General features: G+C 39.4%; 1 protein-coding gene across 2 annotated transcripts in view; it reads left to right on the forward strand.

Annotated features, from left to right (window-relative positions):
* Positions 1 to 15,230, forward strand: part of LOC138615714 (stress-induced-phosphoprotein 1-like) — a 29,498-nt gene that overhangs the window by 2,532 nt on the left and 11,736 nt on the right. For both annotated transcript variants that reach the window (XM_069689481.1, XM_069689482.1), the window contains exons 2-4: positions 14,106 to 14,188; positions 14,394 to 14,468; positions 14,776 to 14,835. In XM_069689481.1, coding sequence (XP_069545582.1) covers positions 14,106 to 14,188; positions 14,394 to 14,468; positions 14,776 to 14,835 — 218 coding nt within the window. The remainder of the gene's footprint in view (positions 1 to 14,105; positions 14,189 to 14,393; positions 14,469 to 14,775; positions 14,836 to 15,230) is intronic.

Here is a 15,230-nt window from a genome sequence, read left to right on the forward strand (position 1 = left end):
ACTGGGAAAGTCAACTATATCAGTGGTGAAGTGGCTGAAAAGGAAAACAAATGACATTTTGAGACATGATCTCTTCACTGCAGACCTTGACTGAGCCATGTGCTAATTTTAGTGAATGCTTTTCCTGAAGTTAAGCTGCTGGGCAAAATCTATATCCAACAAACTCAAGGGCTAAACTATAAATGGAAACTAATAAAGAAGGTCTGCATTTCTTACAATGCATTTACTCTCAAATTGTAATTTTGGATGCCACACAGTTCCTTTTTTAGCCCTTTATTTTTTACAGCACTTTAGTGCGTGTAAAAAATAAAGGGCTACATTAACAACAGCAACGAAATAGAATGTGAACAGCGATAACTTGTGTTTGTGTTTAATATAGACTGAGCTGGCAACAGGTCATTAACCCAACCAAAAAAATTTGAATGGCAAAGGAGTCGTGCACCAACCATGCAAGAATGTACAGAAACTGGTTTGACCACAACTGCAGCTTTAAGTCTATGGTTAACCCTGAGTGAAAATAACGCTGGTATCCAAGTAACAACGGTTGAATTAAAGCTTTATTTATATCACAGCCAAACCAGTTAGTATTGCATAAACCTTGTTTCTTGTTTTTTTAGGAGTACTTCCCTGAATCACATGTTTACGTTTGAGTTTTAGCAAAACATTAAGTATTACATTCAGAATCTCTGCAGTGAATAAAAGATACGAGGAGATATTGCTGATGTTTACAACAGCAATGTATTTAATCAAGGGGATAACCATCTCAATTATTAGAGTGACCTGTGGAGTTTAAAACCTTGTATATGTCTGGATTGTCTATAGAAAGCTGGAGGGCTCTTAATTTGAAACAAATACAGGAAGTTGCTGCAGTCGGCCAAACAATTTGATCTGCAATGAATTCCATATTTTTGCTGATGCTCATCAACAGGAAACATTAGCTTACTGCGGCCAGCCTGCATTTAGTACTGGTTGGGTAAGATATGACTTTTAAAAGCATGCTGGTTCCCTATCTGACTGTTCTCATTGTGAAGGTTTGGGAGACAGGCCAACATTAAGTAAGTTTGTATAAACTTACTTAAACTTGTCACTGCCAGAAAAGCAGCAAGCGAGAACAGGAGTCGAGTTAGATTAGATCAGCCGGAAGGAAGCACATTCTTAAATCTATGCTGCTGTGATTGTTGTTTTCACTGTCAATCAACAGATCCCTAACTTTTGTTTGTCTAACAGATAGTTGTGAAGCCTTTTTTTTTTTTTTTTTTTTTTAGCTGTGAAATGTCTCGCCCCGAATATTTCTTGGTCAAAAATGTTTAAAACAAAACGGATGGGCAACCGAACCCTGATGTGTAAAGAAATAGATTTTTAAAAACTCTAGAAATATCAATAATCTGTATTGGCATGAAAAATCTGTTTCTACTGTATACTCAGATACAGTATGATATTTTAATATATTAAACAATTTATCTGAAAAGCCACTTCTTATAACATCAGTAGTCTTAGTTAGTAGTTGTGCGGTATGTTGGGTAATATGTACATATATATATAAAACACTGTTGGTGTTTTCTGCAATGACCTAAGTGATCATTGTGTTGTTACTGCTAACAGGAACACTAAAGTCCCTAAATTAAAACCATGTATCATTTGTAAGAGGAATCTTAAACATGCTAATGAACAAGGGTTTTTATCATGATTTGTTTAATTTTAATTGGAAAAGGATAGAGCTGATCCCTGATGTGGAGACATCCTGCTCTTTTTTTAATGATGGTTTTACACAAATCATAAATACACATACCCCTTTCAGGAGATACAGAGTACAGGGAGGTGACAACCTTTGGTTCTCCTCTGATCTAGCAGACAGTATTCATGAGTGAAACCTGGCTTGGGCTAAGGCAAGAACAACACGTTCTGCCACTGACTGGCTTGTTTTTAGGCAACTAAGAAACAAATGTTCCTCTTTTATCAAGAAAGCAAAATTTGAATATTATTTATCTGTTACTGCTGAAAATGTAAATAATCCGAGGAGATTTTTGGAAAACTATAAAATCCCTCTCTGTGATGAAGAACTCACAAGCTTTACCTGCTTTTATTATGAAGGGTTCTGTCGCTGTTCATGACAAAACAGAGATATTGAATTGTTTTAACAAACACTTCACATCTTCTGGCTCTCTGTTTGACTCTTGTTGTCCAAGGTCTGTGAAACCCTGTACTGGTGTTCCAGTTTATACTGGCCAGCCTTTTTATTTTATCCCATTTTCTGTGCAAGAAGTTCATAAAGCCCTAAAAAGCTTAGATCATAGGAACCCTTCAGGGCCTGACTGTATAGACCCTTATTTGTTTTACATTGGCTGCTGATTTTGTTGCAGAGCCTCTTGCATATCGTTTTAATCTGACAATGAAAAATAAGGAAATACCAAGGGAATGGATATTTGCCTTTGTTCTCCCATAGTTTAAAGGTGGTGACCCAGCTATTTTAAATAACTATAGGCCAATATCTAATTTATCTGTACTTGCTAAAATTATTGAAGCTCTTGTGAGCAAACAACTTAAGGAGTTCTTATATACCAATGCCATTTTATCAACCTATCAGTCAGGCTTTAGGAAAAAACATAGCACTATTACAGCTGCACTGCAAGTGGTAAATGACATTTCTGTTGCTCTTGACAAGAAGCAACATTGTGTGTCCCTGTTTATCGATCTGTCTAAAGCATTTGACACAGTTGACCATGATGTTTTAAGGCTCCTCAACTCAGGGCTCTCGGAGCAAGCAGTCGCTTGGTTCACGAGCTATCTTGAAAATAGGTCTGAGTGCATCAGATATGATGGCCTATGCTCTGATATTGCAACCGTCTGCAAAGGTGTGCCACAAGGCTCTGTATTAGGTCCACTTTTATTTACTGTTTATATAAATAATCTGGGCCAAAATGTGTTGGACGCTAACTTTCACTTCAATGCTGATGACACTGTGATATATTGCTGTGCGTCAACTCTTGTGCAGGCAATTGATCTCTTGCAAAATGCTTTTAATGTTGTTCAAAATACCCCTTTTCAACTGAAACTTGTTCTAAATGCAGATAAGACAAAACTTATATTGTTTTCAAACTCTCAGAGTAGGCCACAGAATATGTCTTCGGTGGTCACTCTTGAAGGAAGTGAAATAGAGGTTGTTGACTCTTATAAATATCTGGGTATTTTGATTGATGACTCCCTCACTTTTCAGCCACATGTGCAGTACCTGGTGAAAAAGTTGAGGTTAAAACTGGGTTTTTATTTTCGAAATAAGCTGTGTTTTTCAATTAATGTAAAAAAGCGACTAGTTGCTGCTAGTTTTTTTTTTTTTTTTTTTTTACCTGTGTTGGACTATGCTGATCTTCTATATATGCATGCTTCTGCTAACTGTCTTCGTATGGTGGACACAGCTTATCATGCTTCACTGCCGTTCATTACCAATTGTAAAGCTCTGACTCACCACTGTGAGTTATACTCTCAGGTAGGATGGCCTGCTTTGGTCACCCGTAGGCTCTGTCATTGGTATACCTTCATTTATAAGGCAATCCTTGGTCTGCTCCCAAACTACCTGTGTGTCTTCATCATGCAGAAAAGTGCCGGACAATACTCCTTTCGTTCTCAGGACTTCTTTATGCTCGCTGTCCCAAATGCCAGAACGGAAATGGGAAAAGGGGCTTTTGTCTGCACCCTCATCATGGAATATGTTGCAGAATGATTTAAAACTCAAAGAACTGATACCACTTACTGCTTTTAAATCTAAAATGAAAGAAATAGAGGCAGGTTCCCAAAAAGGTCAATGTTTTTAAATTAACCAGGTTACGTAACTGTAACTTCTAGTTTCTTTTAACTTGTCTCATTCTGTGTTCTTCTGTCTGTAACTATGTGTTTCTTATGTTGCTGCCTGTCTTGGCCGTGTCTCCCTTGAAAAAGAGATTTTTAATCTCAATGGGACTCTCCTGGTTAAAAAAAGGTTAAATTAAAAAAAATAAAAAATGTACTGGAAGCCAAACAAAAAAAATTGGTAGAAATATGTCAGTAACATCCTACCTTATCCTAAGAAACAATAGAAAATCTTTCAAATTGTGGCCACCGGACATATTTCAGGCGAAACAAACACTTTTATGTCGAACACAATTTTCTCTTCCCGTCATCTTTCCCCTAGACAATAAATTCAGTTTATTTCACATCAGTATGAGTTTCTTACCGTATTCATCACACCTCGTGTCTTCGACTGTCACTCTGGTACGTCATTCCTCTCACTTTACAGTCTTTGTATTTATTTACTTTTAAATCAATTAGGTGCATGGATATATTTCCTGATTTTAGTTTTTTTCTTTGGCAGTCTTGACTCAAAGTGTGCTTGCAAGCTTTCGGCCACATCTCACACTCTTCATCAGTGAGCGGAGTTTAGTTTCTTCCCTTTTAAAACAACACAAACACCAGTTTCCTTGCATTTATCATACCAATTATATCAAATCCCGCTAAGCAAATAGGATTTGGTCTCCTGAAGACTTTGAGACGCAGATGAAAGCTCAAGATAACATGAATAAGACTGAAAGAAAAATGTATTTGGTAAAATCAGTAATCATGATTAATGCTGGTCTTAACACTGTATAATTCTAGTAAAGTAAATCAGAAGTATAAAAGTAAATGTGCAGTTTTTCTTTTAAATGCAGAGCCTGAGCAGACATCAGGTGACCTCATTTGATCTCAACACACTCGAGGATTCTCGGTTGCTTCGGTAACTGGTGATGACTCAGAGGAAGAGCACTTCACTTTGCTCCTACATGCTTTCATGTGTGTGTTTCATGTTCTTGTATGTTTGTGTTTGTGAGTCTTTGACTGTGTCTATGTGTGCGTGGGATTTTTTTAAATTTTTTATCAGTGCACAGGCCAGAGAAGCAGCTTGATCCAGTTCTCATTCATTCACCTTCAGTTTTGTTTTCCTGGAAATGATTTTGGTAATGAGAGAAGAGAAAGAGTGTTAATTTCATTGCTGTGTTGACTAGACTACAGACTTTCACATTATTTCTCGAGTTTCAATTTTGAGTGAAAAATTGCTGACTTGTGTTTTTGTCTGAAAAATGGAGAGCAGTTTTGCACCACTCTAAACATACCACCTCAGAAAACATGTACAGGGCTACCACATTTAAAATAATTAGGATCTAAAATGGAATTTAAAAGTTTGATATTTTAACACGATTCTATTAAATATATATATATTAAAAATATATAATTATATATATATTATATAATTATATGTCATTTATATATAACATATATATAATTATATAATATATATATAATTATTAATTGTTATATATAAATGACATATAATTATATATATATTAAAAATATATAATTATATATATATTATATATATATGTTATATATAAATGACATATAATTATATATAAATATATAATTATATATATATATATTATAATTATATATATATGTTATATATAAATGACATATATATATATATATATATATATATATATCTCAGTGTATTTATTAAGGAATGGCCAATTAATGTTAATTTAAGTTCGAACCATTCAGGCCTACATCTGAGTTTCCTGCAGAACAAAGACCTCTGCTAGTGTGACTTTTATAAAACATTGCATTAATCTTCAAAGCAAAATTACATGTGTGCTAGTTATAGTTTGGCTATATTTAGGCTGTCATGTACTAACATTTATAATAATGGATGTTAGTAGATGTGTAATCTGTGTGAAAAAACAAACTGCAGGACATCCGAGTAGTGCCCTCTAATCTAGAAGTTTTTTTTTTATGAGGAAGAGGCTTCCCTGTGTTCTGAAGTGCTTCCATTCACTCTTGCTGGTTTTTTTATTTTTTTTAATTTGTTACATTAAAACTCTTCCAGCCACCCGGGAGACAGAATTCCTTCACTTTCCATGAAGATCTGTGTCATACATGAGTTACAGAAAGTGCTCAGTTACAATAACAGAAGCAAAGAGTAAACTGTGGGTGAGAACATTACATCTAGATAAACTCAGAGTGGTGGGTGTTGTATGACTGTGTTGCCAACCTTTATTTTAATATGGAGAGATCATTAGAAGTGAACAAACATATTTACTGAAAGTAATTGCAGTTTAATAAATATGTTCTTTTGGTGATTAAACTGTGAAAATGAGAGACCACTTGATCGAGCAGTGTCCCAATTTTCCAACAAGGGGAAATAACACACTGGACCTGGTCTACGCAACCTTTAAAGCAGCATACAAGGCTCCACCCCTCCAGCACCTCGGCCTCTCTGACCACATCACCGTTATGCTAAAACCAGCATACAGACCGAGGGTTAAAATCACCAGACCAGCTCAGAAGCAGGTACGGGTGTGGCCAGAAAATGGTACCGCTGCACTTCAATACTCTTTGACACCACAGACTGGGACATGTTTTAAGCAGGCGGCCACCTACAACAACCACACAAACATCCAGGAATACACAGAGACTGTTAGTCTGCCAAATGCACTGATGATGTGACCCACATGAAAACCATCACCACGTAGTCTCACCAGAAACCAGGGCTGATGGGCAGTTCGACAGGCTGCTGAGGATCCGGAACGCCGCCTCCAGAGCCAGGACGCAGGCGGCCTGAGAACAGCAGGGAGCCAACCTGTCCCGTGGAATCAGGAAAGCGAAACATCAATACACCAAAAAGATTACCTGCCATTTCAGAGACGGCAGAGACAGTGGCAGGACATCAAGACCATCACAGACTACATACAGACCTGTGACAGTGACACCTCTCTGCTCAACAACCTCAACAATTTCATACCTGTTCCCTCCACTCAGCCGGCACCCACCTGGACACTAGTGACTCCTACGTGAGAATGTTGTTCATAGACTTTGGTTCAGCATTCAACACCATCATCCCTCAGCAGTTAATATGGAAACTGGCCCGTCTGGGCCTGAGCTCTTCTCTCTGTAATTGTGTTAGGGGTGGATCAGGAAACGGACCCAACAGCAGAACACAGAGTTGAATGATAAAACCAGGTTTATTGAAAAACGGACGGTGGTGTGGTTAATGTCCAAGGACGGACGGACAGAATGTTCGAACAGTCCATGTCCTGTTCAAAGCTCCCCACTAGCGTGATCGAGCAGAGGCTGCGGGGCAGCAGTGAGTCAGTGGCTGAGTCCTCAGGGGGGAATCCAGCTGGGAATTCTGTTTGCAGGGTGGCCACCAGGGTTACTGCTGAGCAGGGACAGACTCGAGGGCAAGGTTGGTGAATGCAGGTGGCCAGATGAGTGTAGGTGAGTACCGTCAGGCCTGGAGCCAGTAGTCCAGAGGATCCAAGGTTCGATGAGGTGAGTGCAGTCTTGGCGGACTTGGCAAGAGTACTGGTGGTAACAGGTTTCAGGAGGGAGACGTGGAACATAGGGAGGATCTTCATGGGGCTGGGGAGCTTGAGCTTTACTGAGACAGGATTAATGATTTCAATGACAGGAAATGGACCAATGTAGCGGGGAGAGATTTTATGGGATTTGGTCCGGAGTGGGATGTCTCTGGTGGAGAGCCACACTTTCTGGTCGGGAGAGTAGACCTCCAAACTCTGTGACAGCGACACAGATGGTGTTGAACAGCTGCACCAGCCATCCAGGGGAGTGATCCAGGGAGGAGCCTGCAGAAGGTGACTGAGCCCACACAGACACAGACACAGACGGACAGGACAATGACCAAACAAGGGCAAACACAAGAACACAGGACAAGAGCAGGGAAAGGAGGGGGAACACAGAAAGGGAAAAACAGAGTCCGGAGACCACAAGCAGTGCAGGTTGGAAACAATACATCAGGAACCATCAGACTGAGCATGGAGGCTTACCAAGGAGGTGTGCTCAGCCCCCTGCTCTTCACCTTGCTATCCATGACTGTGCACCACTGTATAGCACCAATCACATCGTAAAGCTCGCGGATGACACAACTGTGGCGGGTCTCAACAACAACGCATCGCAACAACGATGAGGCAAACTACAGGAATGAGGTGAACCGACCACGTGGTGCAGGGATAAAAATGTACCTCAACGTGACAAAAACAAAGGGGATTGTTATAGACTTCAGGAGAACCCTGCTGAACTCTCTCCCCTCTCCCCCCCTAAAGTCTGAACATTGTCCCCCACTGTCACCCCTCTCCTTTCATCACACAAAGCACACCCATATCCAGCTCCAGCACTTCATAAAAATAGACTGAGGTACAGTCTTTCCACTATGGGCCCGGATTTTCACCACATTGTACTTATATATATTGCAGTTAAGCGTCACTGTGGTTGTTGTCTGTTTTATTGTTTTTATTGTTACATATTTATACTTTTCTTGTTTTATCTTTTATTTTTGCACACCGTGGGACTGTGAGAAACACTATTTTGATCTCTCTTATTATTGTCAATCCACCGATTGACAATAAAGTTGATGTTATCCCGGTCAAAAAGGTGACTGAGATACATTAGTCAGCTACTGTATGTAGTGTTTGGACAGTAGTGTGAGCATCTATTTGTAAAGCGACTAGCCACAATTTCAGTATGTCATTATCGAATAGACATAATCTATGAAAGCTGTGGAACATTTTGTCTGCACAATATCAGAAATGTGTAAACCATTAAACATGTATATTGCTCTAACACAACAATCTCTTCCCGACACGTTTCTCTTTAACTCTCAAGTTTCAACTGTTGTCCTCCGACATCACGTCTTGTGATTTCAGAACGAGACTTCTGTCCCTGGTCAGTGATCCTTTTCGTAACATACTCAGAAAATTATATTGAGAATCTGAGCCTGTCAATGGCAGAAACAAGTACTTTTAGTAGACATGGATTGATGGGGCAGCTCCAGGCTAAAGCTCAGTACTGGACGGAGTTAAATAATGGTTGTCTCCATTAGTCACTTTGACCTAAAACTAAAACAGAGTCCAGGTTGACAAATACTGAAGTTTTCCTTCAATGCCACCCTGTCGGAGAAGCAGATTTCACTGCATGTGGTTTTCAGTTCAAACAGTAACACATGGTCTCCCCCTCAGCCTGTTTGTAGTTAAAATCAAAGAGTAGAGATCAAATCTTTTTTACTGAGATGTTAGATACGACGTGTTGCCTTTTTTTGAACCCAGGAGTTCTCAGGAAAGCTATGGACGCTGTGGACACGTGGCAAATTTTAAGACATGTCACGAGGTGTGTTACACACAAACACATCAACACACAGTTGGTGCATTTTTGGAAACTAAAATCTGACATAGTACACAGACAGACTGCAAAAAGCAAGAAACAATTAAACATTGTCCGTTGATATGAAAAATACGAGACCAAACATTCCCCTTGTGTTCGGTGAATTAGCTCTGGAGTCCACATGTTCCTACCTGAAGAACGGGAATACTCAGAATAAAGATCCTGGTATTTGCTGCTTGCTTCAGCAAAACCTCCTGCTCTTACCAGCTTAGAACACTTGCGATTTTTTACAATATTTTATATATTTTTTTACATGTGTTTACTTGTATGTGTGTGTCTCTGAGTGCTGGAGACTATTGAGTAATGAAACACAGGAGTCACCCAAACATCTGTCGTCGTGAGCCCAACAAAATGCCATTGTTGCGGCAATATAACCGAATCCATTTTTTAGCTATCGTAGTCTATTACAATCCTTTTTCTCGCTAAAGTTGCAACCTACTGTTTAGTTGTATGAGAAATATTTAAAAAGAGTGTGAATGCAGCAGAGTGCTAAATCTCTGAATGAAAACTCTGCTGGCTGTTCACCTGCCTGGAAACATATAGAACCATTTATCTGCTGAAGCACAGAGGGCACAGATCGCCCTCACACCAACTTCACTGCACACACAACCTCCTCTTAGTAACATGCCATCATATCTGCTGCTGCTTACAATAGGATTGGTATCTTTGAATTGCTGTATTTTTCAATCATAGTAATAGTAATGATAATACGAAAATTATCTGCACAGTAATGACCTCATTTAAGGACTAAATAAATGCTGATGTAGCCACACAGATGTATTAAAAACTCATTATATTAAGACACTGTAAAGATGTTGCTCTTCTAAAAGCGTGCATGAAGAGCAGCACAACACACTGTACTGTAAATCAGCCTGTGGAGTCGTCTATAGGCCGTCTTCCTGCACGTGATCTTCATGTCGTGCTGATGGGGAACGTGTTTCAGTTTCCAACCTGTAATTTCACATCGCCTAAGTATGCATGATTATCCAAAACCCTTTCCCTCTGCAGTCATTTCAACTTTTTGCCTGCCTTTCGTCAGGCGGTGTTGTGACTTAATGCCAAACAGATCCCGTTACTGCTCACTCCAAAGGTTTCTGAACAGACGGTCTATTCCTGGACGGAGTTTTCGCCCCTCGCCTTTCATCTGTCAGCATGTTGTGTTTGAAGGGAGAACATGTTGGCCAGAGAACATACACTATTCACTCTACAGCTACATTTATCCTGAACCTGCAACAGATTTTTCTGTATCAGCAGTTTTATTTCATTAAAGCACTGGAACCTGTCGCAAAACCCGTGCGCATACGGCTACATTAGAGAGTAAACAAATACTCCCCACTGCTCTAAACGCAGGGACCGTGATCATCGATGTCACTATTTCAGTGTCAGGAAACATTTGAACATTCATATCCATATTCGCAGCAGTCATAAAAAACTGAAACTAAATTAATGCCATGTGATTATTTTGGCTGCAAGCTGCAAGATGGCAGAGTTTACAGAATCTCAACTAGATTGTTATTGTTGTTTAAAGCCAGATTTTTGCACACTTAGATGGTTTACAAACATAATAGAATAAAATAGTCACAGTAAAGATGAGGCTACATGGCAGGGATGACTTGGCTGGCAAAAGTGTCTCTGGCCCCGAGCTTTGCAATTCTCCACCCCGCAAGAACAGCCAGTTTCAGAGTGTTTTGTGCAGGTGGTTGATAAGATAAGATGTGTCATGAAATGGAGAATACTTCCTGACTAAACTCCTGATCTGCCAGCTTGTTTCCTGACTATTATCCCAAGGGCAAGACAATACACATTTGTTTTCAGACTGTTCTGGAGCTGTTCTGGGTTTCTTTGGAGCACACATCCACTATAAGTTAGTTCATATTTGGCAGGAGATGAACAAAACAAAGCATCAATCTGTCATTTACATCCCCAGTTAATTCAGATTTTGCTATGTTAGTGCCCAAATCCTTATAACTTTTAAGTGTTTGACAATGTTCAGCAGCACATATTGTTCTTGTTTGCAATGCTTCTTCTTTTTCACTGGGAGAAAATGACCGAGCAGTTGGAGATAAAGAGGACAACAGGCGGGCATTGATCTCCGGAGAGAAGGTTCTTAAAAGTTGCAGTTATTTAAATTAGTCCAGGTTTGCATGTCGGATTTTGTTTACTCAGCATGTCCCCGCCTTCTCATGAAATACCTTAGAAAAACATGTACAACTGGAACTCTTCACCACACCTCACTCTGCTGCATATTTTAGACACATGCATCGGCACCAGCCTTTTGACACTATTCAATCCACCTTCGTTAACATTAGTCATAAAGTTTTCAATCAGAATTTCAGTGGTGCTGCAGCTCACATTGTTCCTCAGACTGTGTATCACACAGCCTGCGTCTCCCTGTTTTCATTGTGATCTTCTAGCAGAGTTCAAGTGAACAAAGAAGACATCATGAAGGAGCGAGAGAAAGCTCTTTCATTTTTAGCATGCTGGATGTATAAAACCTCATCGAGAGCCTATATACAGTTTTGCCTCTTTCTCTTTAACTAGTCTCAAGGCTAATCACTGCTTTAGTCTGTATAATCTACTGATTGTAGTAAAATATGTTGTCATACAGATACATGTTAGCATTCAGCCAGATTCACTAATAGATTCTGGATTTTTAATTCTCACATTTACATTTGAGAATTAAAAAATCTGATGACTTTTGACAAGGAGTCATTCAAAAAATCCTGAGCAACATATGTTTATAGTTGGAGATTTACAGTTGAAGAAGTGTTAGATAAACTATGTAATGCTGAAAGGTTTCCATTCAAATGTAACAGAAATTGTATCTGCATTTCCAGAAAATTGGGAAAATCCCCCACAAATGTGTCCACTGCTGTTATTGAACATCATGATTGCAGCAAATTGAGAAACAAGGAAGCAACCTTGTTTGTTTCAGTTTTTAAGGAAGCCCACAAACCTCAGTAGTAGCCCCTAACTGTTAATTCACATGTAGACACAATTTATATGTATTCTGCTAGCAAATGTTAGGTTCCATGGCCTTTGTTAATATATTCTTTAACGAGTGTCTAATGTTTTTAAATAAACCCTTGGAGGATCTCTCAGTTGTACAACCTCTGAAATCCTCCACGCTGAACTCATGTTAACTGATAGCCCTGCAAATAAACAACAGCATGTCAATTACTGCAAGTAAGACAGATGCATCCTCTTGCAGTCACTTGAAATGAAAAACTACATGCTGTTTTCCTTCTCGCTGTGACCTGTTTGAGCGCATGGTAACTGATCTGTTTCAGCAAAGTGAGGGCTCATCAGCTGAATGTAAAAGTTACTCCTATCCCAGTTCTGATATTGTGGCTGTTATTATTATTATTATTATTCTTTTTTAACTGAAGACTGAAAGGTAAACGTGTCATCTCTCCATCTTAAAAAGTTACTGTCAGTGTGTTAACGTTCACTTGAAATTTAAACATGAGTAAGGGAAACATTTCTTGGGGGATTTTTCTAGAATGCTTCCGGGTACTTCAGCACTATTTCGGTCCAGATCCACTAAGATATTTCAGGCATGGTGACGTCTTGTGTAGTAAGAGGGGGGTGGATTTCCCTTTTTTCAACACACATCGCCTGGAGGCCACAGAGACACCCCGCCAATCTTTTCTTTACAACTCATAGGTCTCACTTTGATGAGTTGGTTGTTAAATGGTCTTAAAGGTACCCAAGATAATATCTGTAAAACATCCCGACTGATCAGACTTAAACCACATTTAACAAACTGCGTTTATGACCGGGTGTAGCACAAAATCCTGGGCCCTAGAAATAAAACCTGTCTGTGCCTTTTTTTTTTACAAATATTTTAGCCAAGAACTACATGAATCTGTAGTAGTTCTTCATAGCACATTTAAACAAGTAATAATAATGTGTGATATGTGCTTAAGTCTGCCCATTTAATTCCTCCTTTCTCAATAAACTTTAGCCTTTATCCAAGGTTTTCCAATGTTTTCTCATTCTACTTGTAATTGTATTATTATTTGATGTAAAATGAATCAGATAAAATGTCCCACAGATGAGAAAATTAAACCGGAGTGTGCTGCTAGAAATGTATACCATGAACTGGATGTAAAAAAACGTTTTCCAACCAAAGTTTGTCTTGTTTAAAAACACTCAGGGCTCCCGCTGATGTATGTATCACTATGTGCTGTCATAGCACATGGACCCATTAATTCACTGCCTTTGTTTGGGACACATGTCTACCTGTACCTGAACACACCACACCCCTGGATTATATTTGTATGTTATGGCCAATATTTGACTATGTTGGCTTTTGTTAAAAACATAGTGGTCAATAAATATTTGGTTAAATGGTGTGTTCCTGCTCTGATAGCCAAACTTCTACTGATAAAACGAAATGTCTACATCGTTCAGAAACATCAGAACAAATGAACAGTCACACTCCTTCTTTTGCTTTCTTAGCTGATGCCTGTCCGGAGCTGCCATCAGAACACCTGTGAAATTTTGCATGGGAAATTAGTTAGTCATGCATTCAGCTCATACACACACACACACACACACACACACACACACACACACACACACACACACACACACACACACACACACACACACACACACACACACACACACACACACACACACACACACACACACACACACACACACACACACACACACACACACACACACACACACACACACACACACACACACACACACTGTACCCAAATGGAAAATTAACAGCCGCGTTTAAACTTCCCAGTGAAACTGACAGCAGCAGAAGGGATGTTCGTCTTCCATGTTGTGTTTTGTCTCTTTACCGTATAATGCAATGAACATATTCTTCTTTGTGCGTCCAGATGGGTCTGGTGAGGAAGACATGGAGGTTCAGGATGGAGCTCCTGATCCCACTGACAGAAGAAAAGATCAAAGCTCATCACAGGTAGACTGAAAGTTTCGGTTACTTTGTCATAAAAACACTAAGAAACATGCTGGATTCATGTAAAGGCACAAACAAGCACATTTTATGTCTCATGAAGCTGAATCTGATATTTATGGTCAGGCTAGTTAAGAAGTTCCTCAATGCTCCTTCTGAAAGAAATCTGTCAGTTGCCTAAATAATGTGTGCATTACTGTGTCTTGAACAGGCCACGCTGAACAATGAGGAGGATGATGAGGAGAGAACAAGGAGGAAAGCTGAACGAAGGAGAGCCAAAAGGAGAGTATGTGAAAAAACAAAAACCGTCTGATAGACATCAGAGTGCACTTAACATAACACACTAGAAATGTAAGGATACACAAACATGTTGTCTGTGGAGCTGCTCATGTCTTTTACTGAAACGGCCAATATCTGCTCCATTTAATACGTCACCACACCCTCATTTAATTACATCAACTGTGTTCAAACACTGTTTCCATACATTTTACTACACCCACCTGCCTCCTCACCTTTTAAACCTGACTGTGCATCTGCTTCCACACCTGTCTGTGTGCCATCCCTCAGCCACTGTGTCCACGCTCTCCTTTCAGAGGCAGAAGGAACGGAAGAAGCTGGAGAGAAAGGAGAAGATGGAGGATGCTTCAGAGCAGGTGCAAACATAAAGTGTTAAAGGGCATGTTTCTGAACTCCTGAGCTATGATTTCCTTATTTATTTTAATGTGCAAAGACTTGCAGAGTTTGTATGTCTTTAATTATCTTCAGGTGTTTAGGATGTGTACGTGTTTGTCTGTCTGCTTATAAACCAACTAAAATTGTGTGTTTTTATTGTACAAGTTTTACGCTATTGTTATAATATTTATAAATACCATGAAAAAGTGCAAATGTCCATAATTCAGAGGCAGTTCTCGTGCAGTTGAGGTCTCTACTTGTTTTGTCCAGCCTCCGTTACATCTTCTCTCATTTTTCATGTTCAGCAAACTTCACAAAACCAACATAAATGCTTAATGGCAACAGCGGAGTGGCACAGTGAGCCCCCCTGTGCTGA

This window comes from Brachyistius frenatus, unplaced genomic scaffold (genome assembly GCF_029030835.1).
Source record: "Brachyistius frenatus isolate BFR_SWC_R1_liver_20210118 unplaced genomic scaffold, ASM2903083v1 Contig_7, whole genome shotgun sequence".
Taxonomy (NCBI): Eukaryota; Metazoa; Chordata; class Actinopteri; family Embiotocidae; genus Brachyistius; species Brachyistius frenatus.